The following is a 25,835-nucleotide window of genomic DNA, read 5'->3' on the forward strand; positions in this document are numbered from 1 at the left end:
AAGAAATTATTATTCTTTGGAAAATGTTAAAGTACTGTATACATAAAGCATTATGGGGGTGCCAATAAAAGCTTCAGAAAGTGATTTTATATTATTCCTTATATACTTTCTAGGTAGGATTTATTTTCTTCTAGCATAAATGACTGCAACCAGAAAGTGTATTGGTTCCTAAATTTCATATATTAAAAATGCAGAATCATCTTAAAGAGCAAATCTCCTCTATACCTCCCATCTTAATCAATACCAGTAGATATCATTAAGACAGAGGCGTTAGGCCAGATGGACTGGCCATGACTTGATGTATTCTGAAGAAGCTATGGGATCCTCTTGGCTTAGCACTTCCTTCTATATGATGCTGACTCTTCTGTGCCTGCCTGTGTCTCAGCATCAGTTCCTAGACTAAACATGGTACCAGGTAGTCAGCTCAGGCACCACCCCCTTTTTTGAGTAGACTTGAATCAGGCAGGCAGTCTGAATACATGCAAGAATGGTAGTGACTCATCACCCAAACTAGGATTCCTGCTTGTTGCCTCTCGGAACATATTCTAGACTATATTTTCTGATATCTGGACAGTAAGTACAGATCCTTTTTACAGATTGTGGCATAAACTTTCTCTATTCCTTGTGTCTAAGACCCCTATACTTTATTTTTGTAACACTTGGGATGTAATCTATTTCTTTATGGTGCTTAGTAACATGCATGGAGCACGTTTCATATAGGAGGTCACTGAGCCTCCATGTGGAATCAATGATAGCTAATGTTGTTGCGCTGACTTGCAGTTCTTCTGGTGTGATAAATGTTCCACACCGTTCCTGTCACTGCCTCACTTTAAGTGAGATGGTTACATAAATTCCTGACCCATACAATTCTTCTTTTAGGATCCGCCTACTTCAGTTTCCCTGGGCCTACGAATGGAAGAGATGATTTTCAACTTGGCGGACACACACCTATTTTTCAATGACTTAGAAGTAAGTTCTAATTGTTTTACACGATCTTTGTGGAACATATCTGAAGATAAGTGATTGGTTCTGAAGTAATGATTGGATGTTGCTCTTTTCAACATATAATTGGAATACTGAGACAAAGGGCTTATAAAGCAACATGTTTCCCTTTTGTGCTAATTACATTTTCAAGTTGGACCCTACATGATTAAAATTTGATGACAAGAATCCTAAGTAACAAGTGTGATTCTCAGAATTGTTCTAAGTCTCAGTTTCATGAGCACCATTGAAATGTGTGTCCTTAAACTGTCACAGACATAAGCTATGTAACTGCCTGCTCTGTCCCTACCGGTCCTTTCCTGTGTATGTCTGTCCAGTCTGGTTGTTTGGAGATGCCTTTGCTATTTGGACTGTGAGAGCGTCTCGTGTCTTAACTGTAGCTGATTTTATTGGGGGAAGCATCTCTAAGATGGCTGGCTCACTGTGAATAGACGGTGACAGACACATCTGAGTTAGTTGCATTCCTAACAAAGAAGAGCATTGTTTTCACCTATCTCCATTATGACAAAACACAACTGTAAGTGTACTGCCCGCTCCTTCACAGGGACGGTTGTTTATTTAACTCTCGCTGCTAAGCAAGCTTGTGGTATGACTGCCAACAGGCATTAACCATCAAGTAGTTGTTTTGCTAGGTTTTTATAAACGAATGCTATTTCAGACAGGAGAAGAATCTCAGAGATTCAAATAGAACTTTTACTGATCAAAGTTAATTGGCAGCAATTGGCCTTTAAATATTTCCTGATGTTTCCCTTCTCAAAATCAAGCAAAATGCACCTTCTTTAATAGAGGAGCCAAAATCACTTGGAAAATGCCAGTGTGTGACAGAACTTAAATGCGGTTTGTTCAACATCTGTCCTGTGTTTTGATTTCTTTTCATCTGCAATGAAACAACTCACAGGCGAATTGGCAGCTTCCAGTGCAATAAAATGATTTAAATGTACCTGATTTTTTTCCTCATTCCTCAGGGATAAATTTATTATACATTTAAAAGTAAAATGCAATTTTTATTTTTGCGTTTTAAGTGTTTGCTTTCCTCAAGGAAGTGACATGCAATGCATTATGATCTTTCATGAAGGAAATTCTTTCTCTGAGTGACAACTTCAAAATTACCTTTCTAAAAGCTTCATAATCAGCACTTGTTTTTAACACTTGTTTCTGACTTGTGGCTGGATTTCACTTTGTTAGAGGGCAACACAAAAATTCCATATTTTACAAGACTGTTGAAATTTGTTCCTCAGATTTACATTTGTCTGTAAAGACACAGACTGGGGTGTGTTTTCTGCTAAATGCAGCCTTGTCTCTCTTACAAGCCTTGTTCCTTAATATTCCTAACATCTATCAAGATGGGCACCACTTCGCTATTGACTTCAAATTCCAGCTTGGTAAAAGGGGCAAATGGTGTGGCAAAAAAGTGAGAATTTAATCCAAGTAATAACTTATAATATAATTTACAGAGGTTCTTATGAAAGCTCCCAAACTCAGCTGTGATTTAATACAGGTTTTATGTTTGTTTAATTTACATTATTTCCACTGAAGTACAAAGGGAGACTGAAATGGCACTCAAGCATCTTAAAAAGTACATATTAGAAGTTCTAATTTAAGGATGTGGGTGATGAAAACCCTTTAAATGGTCCTCCGCGTGAGTAAAATGCCAGAATCTATTCTTGCGTGCATGTTATTGCTTACTGAGAGGAAAGAGCAAATGGGAATGAATATATAACTCAACCACATACATAAAATGATAATGGAAATAGTTTTAGGCTCCAGATATGATACAAGTAGCTTTTGAGTTATTTTACTGGAGAATAATATGAATGGAACCAAAAGTATCTGTGAAAGATTCATTTAGCTTGTCCTTGGAAATTATTTTCTCTATATTTGTATAGCATTCTAAAATAAATTGATTCTTACACTTAAGGCAGTCTCTTACATATTTTTTTAATTCAGCAGATCTGGTACTGGTCGTTGAAAACACAAGTTTCTTTGACTATCAAAAGTAAAAAAAAAAAAAAAAAAAAAAAAAAAAAAAAAAAAAAAAATATTCCCTGGCCAATACTCTTTAAGAAAACCAAAATTTACCTTCTCAGGCAGTAGTAGTGGGCAGTATCTGATTTCACACACCCATTATGGTGTGTGGTAGTGGCCGGCAACACTGGCCTTCTGATACACTTAGAGGGCAGCACTTAACTTCTGACTGTCTGTGACATGCAAGATTTTAAGGAGTTTGGCATCCTCCTGCTGGGCTTGCAGTGTCAGACCTAAACTCTGCTAATTGATATTTTATTTCCTTCCACCATCCTTGCCTTTCCCAGAGACCCCTCAGCACATTCTGTTTACCTCATACTTGCTTAACAAGACAAAACATGGGGAACTTCCAGTGGCATGTGTTGTAACTCAGAATATGTGGGTACAGTGACTATTAGGGCAAAACTTTTGAAAGAAGTGAAAAATTATCATCATGAAGTCTAAAAAGTAGCATAGGTAATAACCTAGTTTAGTTTCTAAAGTCTTGCCATCTCAGTGACTTTTTAAATTTTAAATGTCAAAATTCACATTACTCCATTGATGCAACAGGAAAATAAGTTTAAAAGAAAAGTGTTGTTTCTTTTGTGTTCTTAAAAGTATCTGACATGATGAAGAACAAGAACCATAGAGAGACATAACTATCATGGGATATAATCATTTCCCCAGTGGAAGCAGGCTGAAATACTAGTTACAAAGCACACCTCGGGACTTCCTGGTTCCTAGCTGGACAGATGCCCCAAGTATCACTTTACAGAAAGTCCCCTCATGCAATTGGATGATGTTTATATGGAAGTCATTTTTTCATAAATGACACTATGGAACCAGAATGTTTTTCAGTTTCTTTACAATATATGGCTTTCTAACAGTACAGAGGGGGGCAAAAAGTTCTTTCTATTGGATTTGTACTTAAAGGCCATCTGCAAACAGAGACACCAGTGGTAGCATGGGAGCTGAGCACGTCTTGTGCGCTCTCCTGCTGGAACTTTCTGCATTGAAAAGGAAATCCTTGGTGCAGATGCTGATGTCGAAATAGATGCAAGGCATTCGCTTTGCCTTGAGTTTTCTCTCAGTCATAGTGGCTGCCATAGTAATGTCTGGACTCAATGGCGGCCCTCGGGAGTAGGCAGGAACTGTCTTCATGTGTTACCCTTGGAGAGATGAAGGCTGGGAGATCATGGAAGCTTGCCCCCCGTGTCTGTGAACACAGCATGTGAGGTCATTGCCCACAGCATTCACCCAGAGAAGCTCCCTAATTAATTCATTGTTCAGTTGGGTGTCTTGGTTAGAATGTGTGTCAGTCTGATACAAGCCAGCATTAGCTAAGAAGAGAGAACTTAACCGAGAAAATACCTGCAGAAGATTGGCCTGTGGGAAAGTCTGTAGAGCACTTGCTTAATTAATGACTGAGGTGGGAGTTCCCAGTTCACTGGAGGTGGCACCACCCCTGGGAAGGTGGTCCTGGGTTGTATAAGCAAAGCAGGTTGAGCAAGCCATTGACAGCAAGCCAATAAGCAGCATTCCTCCATGGCCTCTGCTCCGGGTCCTGCCTTACATTCCTGCCATGACTTACTTCCCTCAGGCAGGATTGAGTGTGACCTGTGAACTGTAAGCTGAAATAAATCTTTTCTCCTCCAAGTTACTTGGCTCATGGTGCTGATAACAGAACTAGAAACCTAATGAAGACAACTGTGGCAGAACAGTTGGTGTTCTGCTGTATCTGTGCTTGGCACGAATAATTTGACTCCTGTCTAGGTCAGTTGGTCTTTAAAAGAAAAATACCTATACTTATAATCTTTGCTGTCATCTCCCCCACCCTTTTAATGAAAGAACAGAGGCTTGGCCCCACTAGGGTCTGGGTTTAATGAATCAGAGACCAATGTAAAGGAACTTGTAAACAGTGTCTGGTGACATCAGAGGGTACCAGGCGATTTAAATGTGGTGTAAGTTTTATTATTCTAAAGCTCGGGTTATTTGGCAATTACCTTAATATATCTTCTTTAGACATTTATTTTTATCTGGGAAAAATATCTTTCTTCAAACTGTCAGTTATGCCAGTGTTGAGTGATTTCAAATGATGCATGCTGGACTGGCCTACCATGTGCCTCTAGAAACATGAAACACTGGAGTCAGAAGTTGACTTTTTTGAGCTTGAGAAATATGATTCACCTAGAAAGTACTTTTTCCCCTATAAATAGAAGCTCTGGTGCCCAGCAACCAGCTTTGTGGATGCTGGAAGCCTTGCTCTTTAGCAGCCAGAGAAAGGGTTTCTTGGGTGCTGACAAGGAAGGCCTGTAGAAAAGAGCTGGGTCTGTTTGTTTAGTCACTCCCATGAGCCCACAGTCACTATAGGGAAATGTGTGGGCCCGTCAACAGTTACACCCCAAACATAAACACAACACACCAGTACATGCTACTTGACACTTTCAGCTCTGAACATAGAATTTGGAGTCTGCCAATAAACGTAAGGAACTACATTACTTTAACCCTGTAACATCCTTCATAATTACATTGTACATGTTCATTGTTAACTGCAGGGTAATGGTGGCACAGGCCTTTAGTCCCAACACTCTAGAGGCAGAGGCAGGCAGATTTCTGAGTTCAAGGCCAGCCTGTTCCACAGAGCAAGTTCCAGGACAGCCAGGGACACACAGAGAAACCCTGTCTCAAAAGAACCAACCAACCAAACAAACAAACAAAAAAGTAAATTTTGTTAAGTTGAATTCATGTGTGTTGATCACCTGCTCCTGCCTCTCTCGTTAAGAGTAACATAAACACTCTCAGTTCAGGGGACTACTGTTGTAGTACGCAACAGGTGATTGTTAACACAATGAATTGTATTTAATTTGTTTTACCTGTATTACAACAAATGGACAACAAAAAGATTTTATGTTATCCATTATTCTTACTAAAATGTTATTTTATTATTCTTATTTATTCATAATGTCTTATAATACTGTTATCTTTATGTTGTTGAATATTTATTAAGTTCTAGAGAGCTTTCCTATGATCTGGCTACCTCATAAATGATTGAGACAAAGGCCTGTTGATTTATTTAAACAAGCCTTAAACACAGTAACTGGGCAGGTACGATTTAAACTCATTTTCTAAGCTAATCTGAGTATGTGCCAGCTGCTCTCCCTCAAGTTACCTGCCAAAATGTATCCTGTCTAGGCTGAATCTCCTCCAGAAGGCTATGCCCTCTCTCTCCATCTTCTTCCTTCTCCATCTCCTCCCTCTTCTCTCTGCCTTGTGGTCCCTACCTGAGACCCCAAGCCTGGGAACCAAAGTCCCGCCTACTTCTCTTCTACCTAGTTACAGGCTGTCCATCCTTCTTTATTAACTAATCAGAGATAACTAGAGAGCAAAGTTTGCACAACAAAGACTGGTGTAGATGAGAAAGCACTCAACTGGATTGCAACCAGATCTTGGGGCTCAGAATTTAACATTTGTATACATAGTACCAGACCAACTGCCAACATCTTTATTTTTATCTAAAATTTAAAATAGAAATGTAATGCAATATTCAAATGCTTTGATAATTTGATGTTTATAAAAAATTAAGAGTCAATCTGAACAGTGGTTAACATAAGAGACATTTAAATCACTTACTGAGCTGAAGATACAGAGCCTTTGCCTAGCATGTGTGAGTCTATAGCATCTAGGCCTAGCACTACAGAGAGAGATGGACAGAGGGAGAGGAACATCTGTGGGACAGCCAACCCAGGAAGTGAATTGGAAGCAGCTACTATGGTCAGGTAGGAAATCACTCTGAAAGAGGAATGCCAATCACAGTAGCCCAGTGACAGGAATGAGGCAAGACAACCATGATGCTGGGACACACAGGCACAGTCCATGTGGGCCTTATAGATTGTGGTGCACTGGGAAGCCACCAAACACTTTTAAACTGGATGGAATAGCATCATACTTATAAAAAAGAAAGAAGAAAAAAATCAACCAGCCTATCTAGTGAAGGGCGAGGGCGGAGTACAGTGGAACCAATTAGAAAATTTGGCAGCCACAGGAGATGGTACCCAGGGCTAAGGAGGTAACAGCCCCGACCCAATTGGGAGTCACAGGATTTATAGTGCACCTTGGAAGTGCTGGTGGTAGTTGCTAGTAGAGAAAGGACAGACTCTCCAATGCCTGCTGGGTTTTTTTGTTTTGTTTTGTTTTGTTTTGTTTTGTTTTTGGTAGGGTAGTTTGCTTTGTTTTGTTTTCTTTTAAACTGAGTCTCAGTAGTGTGGGTCCATATCTGAGAGAGGAAGACTAGGTCTGGGTGGCATGGGATGTGTCAGGGGTAGAGATAGGAGTGTAGTCATGTCTTCTGCAGTAAGCACAGGAAGTTTAACTTTCTAGTAGCACCCGTGTCAAGAGATGTCAGAGGCTTATATCCAGCAGAGAGAGAGGCAAATTTAAAGATATAGTGTGGGAAATTATAAAAATCATGAGGACCAGATGGTATGTCCCATTGGGGGGGTGGGTGTAAATTGAGAAAGATGGCAAAGACTGAGTTTTAGGCACTCTGCCAGTTAGAACCAGGAGCTCAGAAAGAAAGAAAGAAAGAAAGAAAGAAAGAAAGAAAGAAAGAAAGAAAGAAAGAAAGAAAGAAAGAAAGAAAACAGAGAGATGGGGAAAGGAGGGAGGGAAGGAGGCAGGGAACGAGGGAGGGAGGGATGGAAGGCAAAAGAAAAAGAAAAATAAAAGGAATATTCAGTGAAGCAACCAGGAACATATGGCATCAAAAGACCTGTGGAATCAGGATTCAAGAGCAGGGGTGTTACTAAGTCACAGACCACCTTGGGTAAAAGATGAACACAGAGTGGTCCTGGTGTGACTGGGATGTCAGCTGCCTGTGTCCCATACTACCTGGGGTGTAAGATGAACATAGTGGTCCTGGTGTGATGACGGGGGTGTTGGCTGCTGCTGGATTTGATAAGTACCATTTCAGTGAAGCAGGAAAACATAAGTCTGACCTGAAAGGGACAGGAGAGGAAGGCAGGAAGGATGAGAGTTTCCATGGAAATAAGATGCAGAGATGGTAGTATGTGGAGGGGACCGTAGCACCAAGGGGTTTTTTTGTTTTGTTTTTTAGTGTGTTTATGTGTTTTGCATATTGGTACATACTGATGTATATGTGTGCAGATGAATGTGGATGCCACAGGTTGATGGCAAGTATATTCCTCAGTCATTGTCTTTCTTACGTGTTGAGGCAGATTCTCTCACCCATCCATTCAGTTAGTCAGCATAGCCAGACTGCAAACCCTCCACGGGCTGCTCTTCCTCTGCTTCTCATGTGCTTGGATTATAGGCGAGCCATCCTGCCCAGCACATGCGTGGGTGCTGAGGATGTGCCTCCAGTTCTCACAGCTATGTGCCAAGTGCTTGTGCCCACTGAACCGTCTCCCCATCCTCCAACCTAGGTTTTAAATAGAGGCTAGTTAGAGGTACTTGGGTGTCCATGGAAATGATTCATAAGAAATGAAAACAATACAGGATATGGTAAGGGAAGGGAAGACTGCGCCCAGAACAGAAGGCCCAGGGGGCGGATCTTAGGGAAGGAAAAGGTATAGCTAGAGGCAGGAGTTGGCAAAGGTAGGAGGCGGCTGGTCTTGCTACAGAAACTTACTGTATCATTCTATGATTTTTATTTTTGTGTCCTTCTCTGTAATCCAGTAGGAAGTCCCTTGAGGCCAGAAACTATTGACTGTCCACATGAACTCTGACCTACTTATGCAAGATTCATTACCTAGAAGGCTCTCTTCATTTTCCTTGTGTTGTTCCAATTTTTTCAAATTGGCTCACAGTGAAGACTAGTAATGTGTGTGTGGTACCAGGAACTCACGGTGTCATGCATGTTAGGCAAGCCTTTTACAGTTTGGCTACACCCTCAGCCCAGCCCGTTCTTTTTATAATATGAAAATCTAAATTTTAAAAGCAAATGAAGATTCATTACAAACCTGAGAACAATTAACATTATCCAAAGTCTTAAACTTTGAAAATATCCTTTTAAAAGTCATATCACAAAAGCGTATGGTCAAAACATAATTTATGTAGAAAGACGTAAGATGATAATCAACATGGTTCTAATTTAGGATTTAAAAAGGAGAAGGTATGCAAGTAAAAGTAAGATAAAAGGATTTCATTCATTAAAATATGAGAGATAAATAGCTTCTACAATAACTGATTTGTTTCTGGATAGTGGAAAGACATACTGTTCTCTTTTTAAATTTTATTGCTGGTAGTTGCTATTTTTTATTATTAACACAGTGGTACAAATTAGTAGACTTCATTGGATATTTCCACACATATATACAGCACAGATTGAACATATTCATCCATTCTTTTTTAGGCTCCCACCTTCACCCCCTGACACTACAATCCCTCTTATGAAATCCATCCCTTTCCTTGCTATATTCTGTTTGTTTTCCTTTCTCCCGAATCGTTCCTATGAACACCTGAGTGAATATCATCATGACTCGACTCACCTTTACTCAAAGCCCTAACATTATATGGTTTATCTTATAGTTTTAGAGGTGTAGATCTTGAATGTATTCACTCATGAGGTCATCCTGTACCTAACCTTCCCGCCTGCCAGGCTGGTTAGGATCCATGCAAGTCCTGTATGAGTTAACACCTGTCAATCAAACACACGGAGCCTTGACACTGAGAAGGTCATAGGTGCTGTTTTTTTCCTCTAGAAAGTGACACAGCATGATGGCATCGCTTTCTAGAGCAGAGTTTGAGTGGGTACAAAGCACAGAAGTCCCCTAGGCAGTCAGAGCATGAAGAAAAAGGTTCTAGGCAGGGCCTTTGGAAAGTGGGTTTCATATGAGCCAAGAGTCATCATTACAGAACTTTCCATGACTGTGGGGGTGAAATATAAGGTCAGAGGAATCTATAATCTAAGTGTGGGATCTCGAGGGTTACCCCGGGAAGAAGAGAAAACACGGCAGGTTGGAGAGCTGTTCAGCAGTCAGTTACAACATTAGTGGCTATACACAGCCTAGCCAGTAGGAATCCTAATTTCTAGCCTGGCTGAGCAATAACACAGAAGAAGGAGCTAGCCTCGGAACTCAAGTAGGAAGTGTTGGATGTACAAGGTGTTCCTGACAGGTACAGCAAGCAGGGTGATGCAGCAATCTAAAGCTCAGCAGAGAGCACCATCAAAGAAGCATCACCCAGATGCTGTGTCCCAGAAACAACATAGTGGAGGAGAAAGGATGGTTATCTCCGGGGAAGGTGCCTGCCCGCAATACCAGTCTGGTAACACAGACACTGCGTATATTCAGAACACTCCTGATACAGGAAATTAAGTGATGTGTGTGGTAAGGCAAACTAATCACTCTATAGATGAGTCGATGAACCTGTAGCTCACATGTCAGTGAGAGTCGAGTTCTATTATGCCATACTTGTGATCCTGTCATGCAAGGCCACAGAAGGTGGAGTGCACACTCTGAGGACACAGAGAATGCTCCAGAGGGCTATCTGGTTGTGACACTGCATTTCTACTGTGTGGTACCTTCACACTATAGACTGGCAAGCTTCCTTTAGGGCAACGGGGATGGAGTGGAGTTAGGCGGCCCTGGATGGGCTCCTGGCATGAGCAAGTACTCCTGCTCATGAGAGTTCTGACTCTTCTCCTTAGGGACAAAGATGACTTTTCAATAGTGGGCTACACCAAAGTCATTTTGTTTCAAATTTCTGTCAAACTGTCCTGTTAGTGTCACCTATATACAGTTTAGACCTTTCATTCTCAACAGGTGCCGAATCACCATCAGGCTCAGAGACAGACAGACACTTTGGAAAACCAGAGTGAACTCCATGGCCCCACTAGGGAATTAGAATAATAAAGAAAGTAACATTCTCTCTCTGTCTCTCTGTCTCTCTGTCTCTCTCTCTCTCTCTCTCTGTATGTGTGTATGTCTCTGTGTCTCTCTCTTTCTCTCTGTCTCTCCCCCTTCCTCCTCCCTTCCCTCCGTCCCTCCTTCCTCCTTTTTCTTCTTTAATATTGGAGAGCACAAGAGAAGGCCTGTAACTTCAACTTCCCACAAATGTGTTTAAGCTGTGTCCCTGGAGCCCTCTCCCATTTCAGTGTGGCTACAATGGAGCCTCTATGTGGGCCCCACTCAGTATTCTACCAGTGTCTCCAACAGGGCCTTTCTAAATACTCAATTCTTCTCCCTGCTCATTCTCAGCTACTCTTTTGTAAGGAGGTGGAGGGCTGGGACCAGAGAGAGGATGTTGATTTTGAGCAGTGTTCTTCTGTCAACTCCTTTCGCTTCTTTGGGCATAGCCGACCAAGAATTACCTTCTGAGGGGGCCTGTTTTCACAAAGTTAAAGGAAGCGTACGTCTAAGACACCACCCCTTTTAGAGTTTTAAGCCTCTATTCGTACAGTCTTACTGGACTCGAAGATGAAGTGTTTCTTTAAACAAGAAGTAAAAGTAGCTTGGAAAACTAATCACTGAAGACAGCATGTTAGCATATATAAAGAGCATGCCAGGATCTCATGAAACAGAAATCAGTTTAATGTAGCAACTAGAAAATTTACTGTTAAACCTATGATAAATTATTTAAGTTATAAGGAATTAAAATGAGTATCTCATACTTGCAATCATATTCCCAGTCAACAGCTTATAAGCAGAACCCTCCCCCCCCCACCCCACCCCCTGCCTCTTTAAGTGCCCAAGGCCTTCTGGAAACTGTCAAGATGCACTTAAAAAAAAAAAATCAGGGAAGATTTTAAAGTTTTATGCAGGTTGAAGTAAGAAATAAATTAATTCTGTGCCACTGTCTTTAGAGAGAATGATAAAACAGGTGAGAATATTTGTTCATACTATGGAGAGGTTGGGCTGGGGGCGTGCGTAAGGCCTGTATGTGTTTTAAGATATGGGAGTAATGGTCAACTAGCTACCACTCAGGGTAAGTGCGGAAAGCAATTCTGAAAAGAGTGGGCATAGAAACGAGTGTTACAAGCCAGAGGTATAGGGTGGGCAAAACTGGAGAGCTGAGTGGCTTTACCAGTGAGAAGCGTAAGGCAGGTGAGGAACAAATGTCACACATCTGCCTATCCATGTTCATTCCAGGCACCATCTATTTTAGCCTTTATAGTACCTGCGAGAGCCAGGGGTTATCGTCAGGTCTCAAAATCGAATTACGAAGAGTTGACAAGTTTGCTGTGCCGCTAAAGTTAACAGTGCGGGAAAATGCTCTCAGTCATTGCTTGACTAACAGAAATATGAAATATGCCCCAAATGGAATGTTACTCAGCCTTGCAAAAGTACAGCATAGCAGATACCTGTAATCTCAGCACACAGAGGGAGAGGCAGGAGGACTGAGAGTTCTAGGCCAGTCTGGGCTATTCAGGGAGAGCTTGTCTCCAAAACAAAACAAAACAACAGTGAAGGAAATCATCCTGATAACTCAGTGGCAGATCGTTTGCCTAGCATACACAAAAGCCCGAGTTCAATCTCCTGCAACCACACAAACACACACATACACACACACACACACACACACACACACACACACACACGAGACAGAGAGACAGACTGAGCATAATATTTGTCGCAGGTTTGTCACATATTGTTGAAGGAAGTTGCCCTATTTGAATTGGCCTGCTTCTTTGACCATGTCCCCTGTGAGCATGTATGCTTCATAACAACAGCGAGCAGCTTGGGGTCAATGAACAAGGAAGCAGGAGGGTGTAGCAGTCATGTGAGATGCTTATCCGAACCATTCTGACCTATGGAAGAGAAGTCCGTTTCCTTTATCAGTTTTCCATGCTTTTTGTGCGTGCGTGCGTGCGTGTGTGTGTGTGTGTGTGTGTGTGTGTGTGTGTGTATCTAGATTATTTTACATCAGATGGTAATCTTTTTTTTTTTTTTTTTTTACAAACTTTTATATACTATTGGTGCCGTACAGTGACACTATCAGTTTGCTTCTGGTTTGGTCTTCTTGCCTAACTCAGCCTTGCCAAAGAAACCACCTGGAAGACGATACTTAATGCTATCCATATGCTTGGCCCATTGTTAGACATACTTAGGGGAAAAATACGTAAAAATGCTGTGTTCCCCCACAGGTATTATTATATGACATGGCACTCCAAAGCTATCCTCAGATGTCTCTATGTTAGATCTGTTAAATGCAGAGTTAGGAGGACTAGAAAGACCACATGACAGGGTCTCACCCACAGCAAGGGCTCAGCAACAGCAGCCAGTGCTATCCAAAGGGTGAGTTACCCAGAGGACATGGGAGGACTTGCAGAGAGAAAGGAACCAGTAAAATCTTAGCCCAAGGAGTAGCCTGGAACTGAGAAAATAGGAAAGGAAAGCTTTTTAACAAGCCGAGGACAAACCCAAGGAGGGGACTGGAAGTGCTACAGGAGCGGGCCATTCCTGATTGCACAGGAGCTTTGGGTCTTTGCCGAGGCCCTCAAAAATCTGCCTGCACTGGAATGCACTAAGTATTTCTAATGCAGTTTTTCTGATGCACCAACTGAGCCAGAAGGAGACTTGCATTGCATTGCTTCCCATTCTGCTAAGATTGTGTTCTGCGTACAACCTGAAGTTGCAGCACAGAATGGTTCCAAAAGAGGATTATGCAAGTATTCCAGCACCTTCCCTGAGAGAAGCCATAGTGGCAACCACTTGCACCCTTTCTTTTTAGGTATCCCCTCTGTCCAGCTGGACCAGCAAGGGTAGCATGTTACTTGTTGTTTGTGTGATTCATGGCTAGGATATAAATAGGTTATAATAAGTATTATTAAGAGAATACAGGACAAAATAAATGAGTTTTTAGAATCTGTGTCTTATATGTACTGTAGTGCTACTGGCATGGTTTACATAAGATATGTTTTTTTAAAAAGGTCGTGCTTTATTGATACATAATACAGTATTTCCCCTAATAACATAGACACCCCCCAACATATCTGTGGCTCTAATTGTGGTGAAAGGGCTTTATAGATGCTGGAAATGTGAGTATGAACAAAATTTGACTTCATTTTTTCTTTCAGGCTGTCAAAAATTTGGGTTTCACAGGGCTCCTCATACAGGAATAGATGTGGTGGGGCAGCTCTCACAAAGCCCTCCATGAGCTTGAGTCCTTTACCCTCATCTAAAGACTGTGTCTTCTAACCCAAGCTCCGCCGGCAGGCTTGGAGCAGCAAGCTTGGGGCAGGGGCCTCCAAGCCCACTGCTATCTGAAAGAGAATGTGTTTTATGAGCACCCCTCAGAGGGCCTCCCTGCCCTCAGGGCCCACTGATGAGAGGTGATGACGGGACCCTTCCTGCAGCTCACAGGGAACCTTTTCCCCTTTCAAGTGCCCATGTCCGGTCCTGCATATTTTTCTTTCTGGAGTCAGTAATAATTCGAAGGCAGAGAACACTGGCTTAGGACTACTGTAGAAGTTGGCTCACTAAGGATTCCAAGAGGGGGGTCTCTTTCTTCTGAGCTATACAGTCCTTTAGACACAATTGAGTACCTCTTCCCATTATAAGATTCTCTGGCTGAAGTCGACAGACTGGCCTCTTTCACCATTTTAAACTTTAGCCCCGCCCAATAAAAAAGAGGAAAATTACATGAGAATATTTCTTTAACAATTGTACTAACATGGTTTTTGGCTAAAAGTGAATCTATAGGCATGGATAGTAAAGGACTGCAACTTGCATCTATTGCAATGAACTAGAAAGCATGCAGCTTTGCTGCTGGAAAAAGAACACTTCCTGTAAAATATCACCCATTTCAGTTTACACTTACTGTTTCATACACAACCAAAGCAAAAATATCCTGTGTAAATTAAAGCTCCTGCTAAACACTTTGTAGATAAATTCATATGGGACTCATTTCCTCAGGTGGCAACAGGGGTAAAAAGAGAGTGACTACAAAAAGGGATAAAAGGTCCCCCTGGTCGGGGTGTTTTCCCAGCCTCTGCCAGCAAGGCTGCGGTGTAAAGAACGCTTCTTAGGAGAAAGTGATTCTTCACAGCAAGCTGTGAGTCGGTGTCACTATGAAAAATTCTTCTCCAGTCCATACTCTCAGCAGGAACACTAGCTCTAAAAGAAAGGAAAGAGAGTTAAAAAGAGCACCCCGTCTGCGGCCAGTGACAAATTACATGTGCAAAAGTGACGGGCAAGCCCAATCGAAAATGGAGAAATCGGTTCGGCAGTAAATCAAAGCTCACTCTCAAATGTGGCCTGCCGGTTGGCATTCACCAGTGGTATTTTCATTAAATGTGCACTGACTCCTCCTGTCATAATGCTCTGGATAATAATTATTCTGTACTTTAACCCGGCTTTTGGTTTGTCATCATCATCAACACACTTTAAGTTATATAATTATAATGTAAAACACATGCAATAACTACTGATAAAGTTACATGCTATAATTGGAAAGCAAGTCAAGCGCTAATCCGTCGCCTTGTGTTGTAAATAGCCACGGCCTTTTATATTAGCTGAATAATGAAGGAAGCAGCTGTATATGCTCATCGGCGTGCACGTGCATCATCAGTGCTTACCATAGACCAGACTGAAACACCTTGCAAGGGAGTATTGCCCAGCGTCAGAACACCAACTTAGCAGGTGTGGAAGACCCCCCAAAATTAATTAAAGATGGATCTTATACCCAATTGCAAACATCCCATTGAACTTTTAAGGAAAAAAAATGTTTAAGTATTGATATCATTAGACCAAACTGTCAATTAGATTAGCATGGGGATATTTTAAATAAGCACACTTTGCCTTAAATATTTATTTTTGGTTCTTTCTGGCTTATATTAAGCAGGACTTTTCACCCTGAGGTTGAAAGTGTGGCTAACGACAGGTAGATTTCATATAATCATGCGGTAAAGGAGGTATTCGTGGTGAGAAGGAAGCTCAGACCTCCAAAAAGTCACAATCTCCACGGAATCCCTTGGTGACTCAGAAAGCCACATGCTTTTTATTATTATTATTATTATTATTAAGTTAAGTTTTATTAACTTGACATCCTATTTTAATTAGCATATTTTGAAAGGACTAATACAAAAATAATAAAATTTTGGATTTTTTGCTTTCTAGTTATTAATAAGCACAACAGTGTTGGCAGGGTTTTTTTTTTTAAATATTTTAATCATCATAAATATCTGTCCCAGTTACATAATATACCCAGCATGTAACTTAAAAGCTTCAGCTTATCTTTTGCTTTAATATGCCATGTGTAGCCACTTTCAGTAAATACCTTAATCTCTACGTATTTTATGGCTATTAATATAAACAGGTTCAGAATAAAATAGCAAAAGGCTTACCTTTGTTAAATGGCTATAACTCAAATCTTGGGTTTATAATACAAGAATCAAGGTCTTCCTCCTAATGCAAACACAATTGGAACAAAATTCCTGTCTCACTTAGGTAAAGCCCCAGAGGATACAGTAAGCACAAATACAGTCAAACGCTGCTTTCGGAGAGAGAAACAATAGGAAACAGAATGTGTGCCTTTCTACAAAGATATTGCAGGGGCTCTTCTCAGTTTCTGAGATTTGAACTCCACATGTTTTCTCATTGGCTTGTGCAGTTATGTCATCATATTCCTGTCAAAACAGATAATTGATATTAAAACATTAATTTAAAATATGCATCGAAGCCAGAGCACACTGGGTTTCAAACAGGAATTTAAAGCTTCATTTTCGGGGCTTAACTCTGTAACTTGTATGTATGTCTCCAAATTCTCAAATGGGAGAATAAACGTAACCATCCCTTGTTCTTCATTGCTTAACTCCCTTAGTGGCAGGAGATGTGCAGGGAAGCTGTGAGCATCCCTGCTGTGACCCAGGTAGGTGCTCTAGGGTCCTGCCAGCCAGTGCAGTGTGCAGGCGCTTTGGATCTCATGTCCTCCTTGTCACGTCACCAGGGCTTGTTCTGTGATGCCAAGTGAAGGGAGCACAGGTTAGGCTTGGGCAGATATCTGGAAAACCACTGCGATTGTGTTAGTGTCTGTAAATACACAGCATCTCAGCTAGCACACGCCTTCGCACAGGCAGAAGGCGGCAAGCGAGAAGCTGGTCCCTGCAAATCCACTAACCTCTACGGTGTAGGATCTCAACCAGGCATGGGCTCATTAGATGAAGGGTCCTTCCTCACCTTTTTCATCTGTGGGCTTTTGAGGAAACCATTTCTCTCCCTCCTCAGACTTTCTGAGTCATAGATGTTCTTGAGGGAGCAGTCTGGGGTACTCATCTTACCATGTTTTTCTAAAAAAAAAGAAAAAATAAGTTATCAAAATATCCAAGTTGGACTTAGAAGTTACGGCCAAAAGTCACCATGGAACAGGCACTCCCCGAAGACCCGTCACTCTTGTTACTGCCAACACCATCAGCCTGAGAGGCCATCTGTATGATTCAGCCTTTCTATGACGACGGTGTGAGCAGATCAATGGGGGCATTTGTTCTGTGGGGTTGGGGTCGGGTTTGGTCACTTTTAAGGTTAATTTGTGAAAGTACAGCTTGATAACCATCAGCATGGGCTTGTCTCTAATGTCCTGTGCTACATATGGGCTTTCATATTAAGAAATATGAGGAATCTTTTTTTTTTTTTTTTTTCAGCAACTTAGAGATAGCAAAGGTCTCAAGCCAGTGTCCGTATTGTTCCATAGGGAGTTCCTATCTCTGAACGTAGCTGTCTGTTGGCACATAAGAGAGGGGCACAGAGGCCAGGAGTTGTTTCCTCAGCCTTGGCTGCTCCTAGATGGGCTCAGTAGATGTTGATGGTGTCAAGACACATGGAGCTGCCAAGATGGCTCAGCAGTTTAGTACACATGTTGTTCTGGAAGAGACTGTCCAATTTGGTTCTCAGAACCCACATGGCAGCTCACAACCATCTGTAATTTTAGTTCCAGATAATCTGGTGCCCTCTTCTGACCTTTGCCGACACGACACAGCACACAGTCGTGGTACCCAACATACATGCAGACAAGAGTCAAACAGAAAAGTCATAGTAAATATTTTATTAAAGGGGCAATAACGATAGCTAGTCATTTCATGACTTCTTCCATTTTAGCTCTGGACAGGAAGGTATTGAAACAATTAGAAGGCAAGACGGTTGTCTGTTTTCTCCTGGTAAATTTGGAACATTGATAAATGCAGGCAGGTGTTATAAGAATGTGGACAGGGTAACCGAACTCCTCCAAAGACAGGGCTCTAGCGTTCTCATATTGTTTCCTTTTTGTAAGTGCCTTGGAGTCTTCCGAGAGCCTCTGTTTATTCAAGGACTTCAGATTTACTCCAAGTGTGTGTTTCCAGGTTCATGTTCAGAGGTAGAGAGCATCAGTGTGCTGCCCGTGACGTCCTTCTACTTGGCATGGAGAATAAGGCCCATTGTAACTGTCTTAATTCTCTTTATTAATTTTCCTAAACTAGCTTGAGTCGTGCGGTATATTTTTCCATAATTATGGTACAAGCAAAAGGCTTGGGGGGAAAGAACAACCACTACAGTATCAAAGCAGAATAAATATTTGCAGAAAAATTCTGCCATAAGTTAATATTTTGCATATGAGGCCCTGTACAAAATCTGAGTTATTCCCGGGGCTTGATCCAAAAGAACAAGGCTAGCGCCCACCCCTAGACACCCAGAGATGATGACAGATCAGAAAAAGGTCAGCTGGAGATGCCATGCCAAGAATAAGACAGGAGGGACCAGAAATATGCAGAGAAACCGTGCAGCGAAGTCCTAAAAGTGAAGGCCGGTTGCTGTTGATCGTGGTTGCCTAATTCACACGGCTCCGTGCTAGCTGCTCGTACCCAAGCTGTATTCTGCGGCCTGGTGTGTTGGCTGTTTCCCCAGCCATCGTGTGAGCACTGTAAAGCTTGCCTCTGGGAGTATGAGGGGGCTTCAGAGTGCGGACCAGCAGTGCCTTCAGCTGGCTTATTTTATGTCTCTTACTCGTCAGTGAATCACAATAAAGGAAAGTGGAGGAAGGAGAAAGTTGATAGACTTTATCTGTCAGGTTACTTAAGAGCTCATGAGTCCATCCCCATACCTCAGAGAGCTGCTAGCTGCCCTAGTTCAGCTCCTGCTATTGAGATGATAGCTTAACCTGTGTTCTTGGCCTTCGTATTTTTTTTTTTCCCTGCTCACAGTGTGCCAGTGTCAGTGTGACAAGCTAAAACCACACTCTCACCACATACAATCATGCTCTGTATGCACTTTGTCACCCGGTAAAGACCCAGGAACTGTATGTGAATGAGTCTCCTTCAGGAACATGGCTCTCTTGACATGTCAATCATGTAAGGGCCTGATGTTGACATAGAGGGTTGAAACTTGCACTGGGTGATAGAGGCTGCCCATCCAAGCTCTAGGCTGGAAGAAATAAACACAGTCCCAAATCCTGGGGTTATTCGCTTAAGGCTGCAGAGGACACACTTCTCAGCTGGAGTCCCCTAAGGTTCCAAGAAACTGACAAGTCACAAAGAACCTTGGTCTCTGCTATAAGTGGTGGTCAGTTGTCTGTGTCCCATAAACTTGGAGGAGCCAGGAAAGATGTTGTGAGTTGGAGTCCTGTTGCTCTTTGCTTCTGAGTCTTCATTTCACAAATTAGAGGCGAACATGAAATGTTCTTGAACTTTCTCCTACAAACTCAAGAAAACACCCTCCCCGCCTCTCCAGGAATTCCACAAGAAATGGGAGCAAAGTGGCTTTTATCCAAAATGTTTGGAACCAAAAGGGTTCCAAGGGAGGGTTTTTTTTTTTTTCAAATCACAAAACTTTTGCATAGACACAGTGAGATAACTTGAGAATATGACCTAAGCTTAAGCAGAAAACTTACTAATATTTCACACGCTCCTGTTATAATTAGCCCACGGGCAATGGTATACAGTATTTTGTAAGTTTTCCTGTGTTTTGACTGTGGACCCGTTGCCTGAGAAGTATAGAATTTCCCATGTGTGGCATCTTAGTTCAAAGAGTTTTAAGACTGTGGACCGTTTTAGATTTAGAGTTTTTGGAGCTAGGAACTCATATCCTGCACAAGATGGGCTACCGATGAACAGGTCTGCCGTTCCTGGGCAGGGGGGTCTGCAAGGTGGAGAAGTGGTCAATACCTGGTGCTTCAGTGCTTCCAGAAAGCGAGGGACCAACCCCAGGACAGGAAGTGGCTATGCTTTAGTGACGTTCAAATTTAGTAATTACTAGTAATTTTTTTCTTAGTAAAAGGTAGCTCTGCACTTGCCCCTATTTCTCCTCAAGATTAAATGTGCGGTTTGGCCCCATATGTAACTGGTAGAATTAAAATGTTGCTTATAGGCTGGCAAGATGTCTCAGCAGGTAAAGAGGCTTGTTGCCAAGCCTAACGACTTTGGTCCCTAGGGCCACATGATGGAAGGAGAGAAATGACCCGAACAAGTCATCCTCCACGCATGATCTGTGGCACTCACATGTCTGCACCCACACACATCCATCACACACATAATAAGAATACAGTAAGTGCTTTTTAAGTGTTATAATCTTATATCCTGCTGCCACCAAATTGTTTTCCCCTTATGTGAAGTTTCTGACTTAAAAACCCTTATCATAAATAATGTTGTTCACTCACATCTGATTTATTTCCAACTCTATGTCAATTCTGATGCGTGAGATTTGGGGATCCAGAGAAGCAGGGGCTGTTTACCAGTCCTCTCTCTCTCTCTCTCTTTCTCGCCTATAGGGCTGCTGGCTCTGTCCACTGAATGCCTTCTGTTATTTTTGAGAAAGAAAATAAAGGCTTGCCCAGTACTTGTCCCCTTCTCTGCCCACCCCAAGGCTGGTAGAAGGAAGAAGTCTAGCAAGCCAGTCCAGGACCCTAAAAGTTATCTCGTCCTGTTAGTACAATTCAAAAGACTCTTCCTCAAACACCACCCTTTATCTGCACATTAGCTTCTTGCAATCTCAGAACTAACACAGGCAAGTGGTGGCCTGCACCGTTCCCAGCCAAGGTCTGCTCCTCAGACCTGCCCCCTTAACTCACGTGGGCTCTTTTGGGGCCCCCCAGAGCTGATGCTGAAGTTACACAGGGAGAATGAATCTGTCTTTGGGAAGTTAGGTCACACCTTTTCCTCCTGCCAGTTTAAGGTCCTTGAGGTCAAGACCCCCTCAGTGCTGGGACTAAAGGTATATGCCACCACCCCCAGCTCTGATGGGTTTAAAGATCAGTTCAACAAGCCAGAAACCGAGGTGTGAGGGCACACTTTAATCCCAGCACTCCAGCGGCAGAGGCAGGCAGATCCATGTGAGTTCAAGGCCAGCCTGTCCTACAGAGTGAGTCCAGGACAGCAGCCAAGGCTACACAGAGAAACCCTGTTTCGAAAAACAAAAAAACAACAAAAAAAATCAATTTAACAACAAAAACCAAGGCTTCATCTGCCTTCTCAGAAAGGTGTAGGGTTTATGAAAGGTCTGAGGATCTAAGAAACTGTTTGAGAGTGAGAAGCTGTTTTAAAGTTGGAGCCAGCTGTTTGCTGTGATCTCTGTGCCCAGTGGTTCCCTGAGCTGTTTCTTCTGCCTGGGGCTTTTGAACTGTTCCCTTCGCCTACAAGGCTCTGGTCTCAGAACTCATCGAGCATTGCGTGTCCCCTTGGCCGGCTGCATGGGTTCTGCTTAGCGTTCCTCCCTACCAGACCTCCCAGGCAGTGTGTTTGCCTGTCTTCTTGTTGCATGGCTGTCTTACTCAGAGGCTGCTTCTCAGGGGGAGGGGTTTTTGTTGTGTGTCCTCGTTCCTCCCCCCCCCCGGACCCCCCAAGCCCCACCCCCTGCCTCCTAACCCCCCACCTCCTTACCCCCCCCCCCCCCCCCCCCCGTATGTCTTCGGCATCAGAAGCAGTAGTGGAAGGAAGCTACTCTTTGTAGACAATGGCTGCAGGAGTAAGCCCCTTCCCCGTTACCTATAGTGCTTGTTAGCCAGCTCAGAAGGATGGAAGGACAAACTCTGTCTCTCTAGCTCTGTGCCCCTACCTCACCCCTTAGAGTCACTAGCTCTGTGCCCCCCACTTCACCCCTTACAGTCACTAGCTCTGTGCCCCCACCTCACCTCTTGCAGTCACTAGCTCTGTGCCCCCACCTCACCTCTTGCAGTCACTAGCTCTGTGCCCCCTACCTCATCCCTTGCAGTCACTAGCACTGTGCCCCCCACCTTTTGCAGTCACTGCACTGTTCCCCTCACCCCATCTCTTGAAGTCACTAGGCCAGCTACTGGGAATCCTTTCACACTCCTCAGCCCTAGTGCTACACACTAATGTGTAAAATGTGCCCGCTTGGCAGTGGCTCCCAGAAGCATGAGGGCTGGCCCAGGAGTTGCGTTCAGCAGTGGTCTCGGCTCATAGCCCAGTACATCTTTCTGAAAGTCCATTTCAAAAGAACATTGTCAACATGCGTGCTTTTGGAATAAGGGCTTATTTCCCCTTTGGAATTCTGTATGCCCTGCTCTCTGCAGCAAACACTGAATTTGGGTTTTCCAAGACCTATTTAGGCACCTGGAAATGGATTTGGCTTTTCTGCCTCTCAAGCCTATAGACTCCTTGTGGCTTTGAATTTTGTGTTGTTTCTCAGAGCCAAAGGCTCCTTCAGCTTAAAACCAGGGAGTCTGAAAATAGGCCCTGATGGATGCAGGCAGTCTTGGTGAGACTTGATAGGCTGGGGTCAGATGGTAGGGGAGGAGGGCTCCCCCTTTCTGAGGACTAGGGGAGGAGGGAGAGTGGCACCGGGAGGCACTGAGGGAGGGGGCTACAATTGGGATGTAAAATAAATAAGTGTTTTAAAAGATTAAAAAGAAAACAAAACAAACAAGCCCTTGTTTGACCACCACCATCATCGTTCCAGTTATCCAGTTCTTTAAAGCAAATTTGGAAATTAAAAAGTAAGCACACTCAAGTGATGAGGTGCACCTAGTAGATTCTTTCAAATCATCCCACAAGCTTCAGAGGGCCCCAAAAGCCAGGATGGCTTCTGAAAAATGGGGAGAAGAGAGGTTCATCCTCCAGGACGCTGAGTTTCAGGAAATAAGAATGAAGCTGTGGCTTCTGGTTCAGCGTGAACATACCTATGAGAAGCTAGCACGTAACACACGCAGGGTGCTGCCGCCTCCAGGCTCCTGAAAGTCTTCGAATTTTTTTTTTTTTAATTTTATTTTATTTGGCATGTGTGTACGCAAGCGCATGGGGTGCTGCTAGGGGTCAGCCAGGATTTCAAGCATGTTATCAAAATGCTACCCCCCCCACCAGTCCTAGAAATCAAATGTTTGATAGGTAACACAGGGCAACGGTAACATGGGGCATCACTTATAAGTTGACAGTCTCAGAAGGAAATGGATCCTTTGCAGGGTCTCTAAATACTTGAGCGTACAGAACTAATACATTTTTTTTTCTGTTGTCCGTTAAGCAATAATAGGCATTTTCCTTCTCAAAACTGCAGGCTGAGCCTATTTAAAAGCACTCTTGATTTTTAAGAATCTCTTTCCATTAAAATCATTCTACAAACCACCCCATCCAGAAAGGAGAATGTCATGGGAGGCAGAGGGTGCAGAGGAGCTTTGCTTTAACCAAGTCACCTTGAAGCAAATCTGCTTTGCAGGTAAAAGCTTGAATCCGTTGGCTTTTGATTAGCGCTAGAAAATAATAGTGAACAAGTCTTCTCTTGGGGGTCCAGCCTGGAACAATGACCTTTCAATACAGCTAGCAGGAGAAACAAAAACACAGGGCGTGGAAAAACCATGGCAACAATGGGTCTTCGACTGTGTTAGCTCACTTCTCAGTGGGTGGAAAGTGGAAACTAAATCAGTTTAAAGTGAGATTCCTTACACCCTGCTTTCCAAGTAACCCTTCCCACCCTTGGCTATGGAATTCCTGAATACCCCACCCACCTACCTGACATCACCAAGAGAACAAAGTTCTCCTTTAGGCACTGCCGCGACTTCCTTCTTCCGCTTACAAACATGCGGAAAAATAAAATTGAAAAAAAAAAAATACCAACAACGTAAAAACTGCGTTGCTTGATAAGGTTCTGAAATTTCTTTTCTTGACTTAGAAACCCTTTAGACCTAGAATCATGTTGTTTGGCTCACAGTCACTCACTCTGTCCTCTAGACTAGGACTTAATTGTTAGTGCTGAGAAGCAAGATGACCCACTTTGCAAATGCTAAATTCACAGTCAGCCTGTAAAGCGCTCTGAGCCCTGCTTTTCCTTCTTTCTTATCTGAGGTCGCAGACCTCCAGAGAGCCCAGGAGGGTTACAAGGTCAAAGGCTTCTCCTCCTTAGAACTTGCTACTTGCTGGGAGAGGGCTGCCTGCAAAATAGAAGCCTTGGGAAGAGGTTGGGGGCGGGTCACGCTTTTAATTCTGTGCAGGAACAGCTGGTTTGAATTTCTTTCCACTGCTGTCTCCTGCTGCCTTCCTCACAAACCCATAGAGAGGAGAATTTGTCCAGAAGGAGCCAGTGACAGGAAGAATCTACCTTCGGTTACTATGGCGTTGTATGTGTGCTGTTTTTGTGGCATAGCTGAATTTGCTGACTGGCAGAGAGAGAGGCTAAATGTGACATTGTGAACTGTGTCCAAAACCTTCCAGAGCCTTCTCCTGGAGAACCTTCTTCTAATAATGGTTTTATACTAAAACTCCAGTGGAAATAAATAGCCTAAGGCCCAGGGAGTCAAAAAACGGCAGAGATAGGACCAACGTATAAAAGAAGCCAGGTGTCAGGATTCCTTGTTTCTGTACTACACATCTTCCTTGTCCAGTTCTAAATCACTGTGTCCTCATCTTCCTTGTCCAGTTCTAAATCACTGTGTCCTCATTTATCGCTCATCGTCGCACAGTCACCATAGGGGCTGGGGATACAGAGGGAGGATGCTCATTTGGTGTCACTTTGTGAACAGGTGCAAACACTGGGGACCTATGGAGCTGTGCTCCAGCCCATGATGGTGACTAGATGTTTTGAACAGTGTATACGCTGCGCCTGCTTACAATAGCATACTAAACCCAGTGCTTGTCAGGAATCTGTAATGCTGGTAAAACAGTAAAAAATAACAGGAAAATGTTTGTGGGAAACATGCCATATGGCTTGATTATTTTTGTTTAGTTTTGAAGTCCTCCACGCTTTTTTTAATCCTGAGCATGTGGGTACATATGCACAGAGAGAGAGAGAGAGAGAGAGAGAGAGAGAGAGAGAGAGAATAAAACTCACATCTCTCAAATAAATGGTAAACCAGTAACAGATTTTTTGTCTGGGCTCCTCGGCACACTTGCCTCAGGCTGTGTTGGTGTGTGGCTCAGCAGCAATCAGAGGTCATAATTTCATTGGCAGTTAGCATCAGGTTTAATTTTTCTAGCATGTTGCATTTACCAAAATGTCTGGTTTCAGTTAGGCCAGGCACTCTCTGAATCAGGCTTTGAGCAGTATGGTGTGTTTAGGTACCTGAGGTTTATGGAACACACATGCTAATTGTTTTCAATCACTTTCCTTTCTAAACACAAAAATGTGTTTTCTGAAGCTAAGCAACAGTAGTCCTTGATGACATTGCTTGTTTCTTATAGAAAAGGGCCCCAAATAGGTAAAAATGTTAATTTAGCAAGGCTGCCACCTACTGACATAGTTGAAAAGCATGCCAATTAAGGTGTTTTCAAAATAACTGTGTACGTGTGTGTGTTTTAAAGATGCTTCTTAAACGTTAACACACGCCATTTAAACTTGCATTTTAGGAATGTGACCAAGTTCATATAGATGATGTTTCCTCAGATGACAATGGCCAGGACCTGAGGTGAGTGCCTTGGTACACAGACCAATTATTCCTCTCTTAAGAGTTTAATTACTCAACTA

The 25,835-nt window shown here is 42.8% G+C and overlaps 1 protein-coding gene across 4 annotated transcripts in view; it reads left to right on the top strand.

The window, feature by feature from the left end:
- Positions 1-25,835, top strand: part of Eya1 (EYA transcriptional coactivator and phosphatase 1) — a 146,346-nt gene that overhangs the window by 104,827 nt on the left and 15,684 nt on the right. For all 4 annotated transcript variants that reach the window (XM_051158868.1, XM_051158841.1, XM_051158850.1 and 1 more), the window contains 2 exons: positions 880-969; positions 25,718-25,776. In XM_051158868.1, coding sequence (XP_051014825.1) covers positions 880-969; positions 25,718-25,776 — 149 coding nt within the window. The remainder of the gene's footprint in view (positions 1-879; positions 970-25,717; positions 25,777-25,835) is intronic.

The sequence above is a fragment of the Acomys russatus genome, chromosome 2, assembly GCF_903995435.1.
Source record: "Acomys russatus chromosome 2, mAcoRus1.1, whole genome shotgun sequence".
Classification (NCBI taxonomy): domain Eukaryota; kingdom Metazoa; phylum Chordata; class Mammalia; order Rodentia; family Muridae; genus Acomys; species Acomys russatus.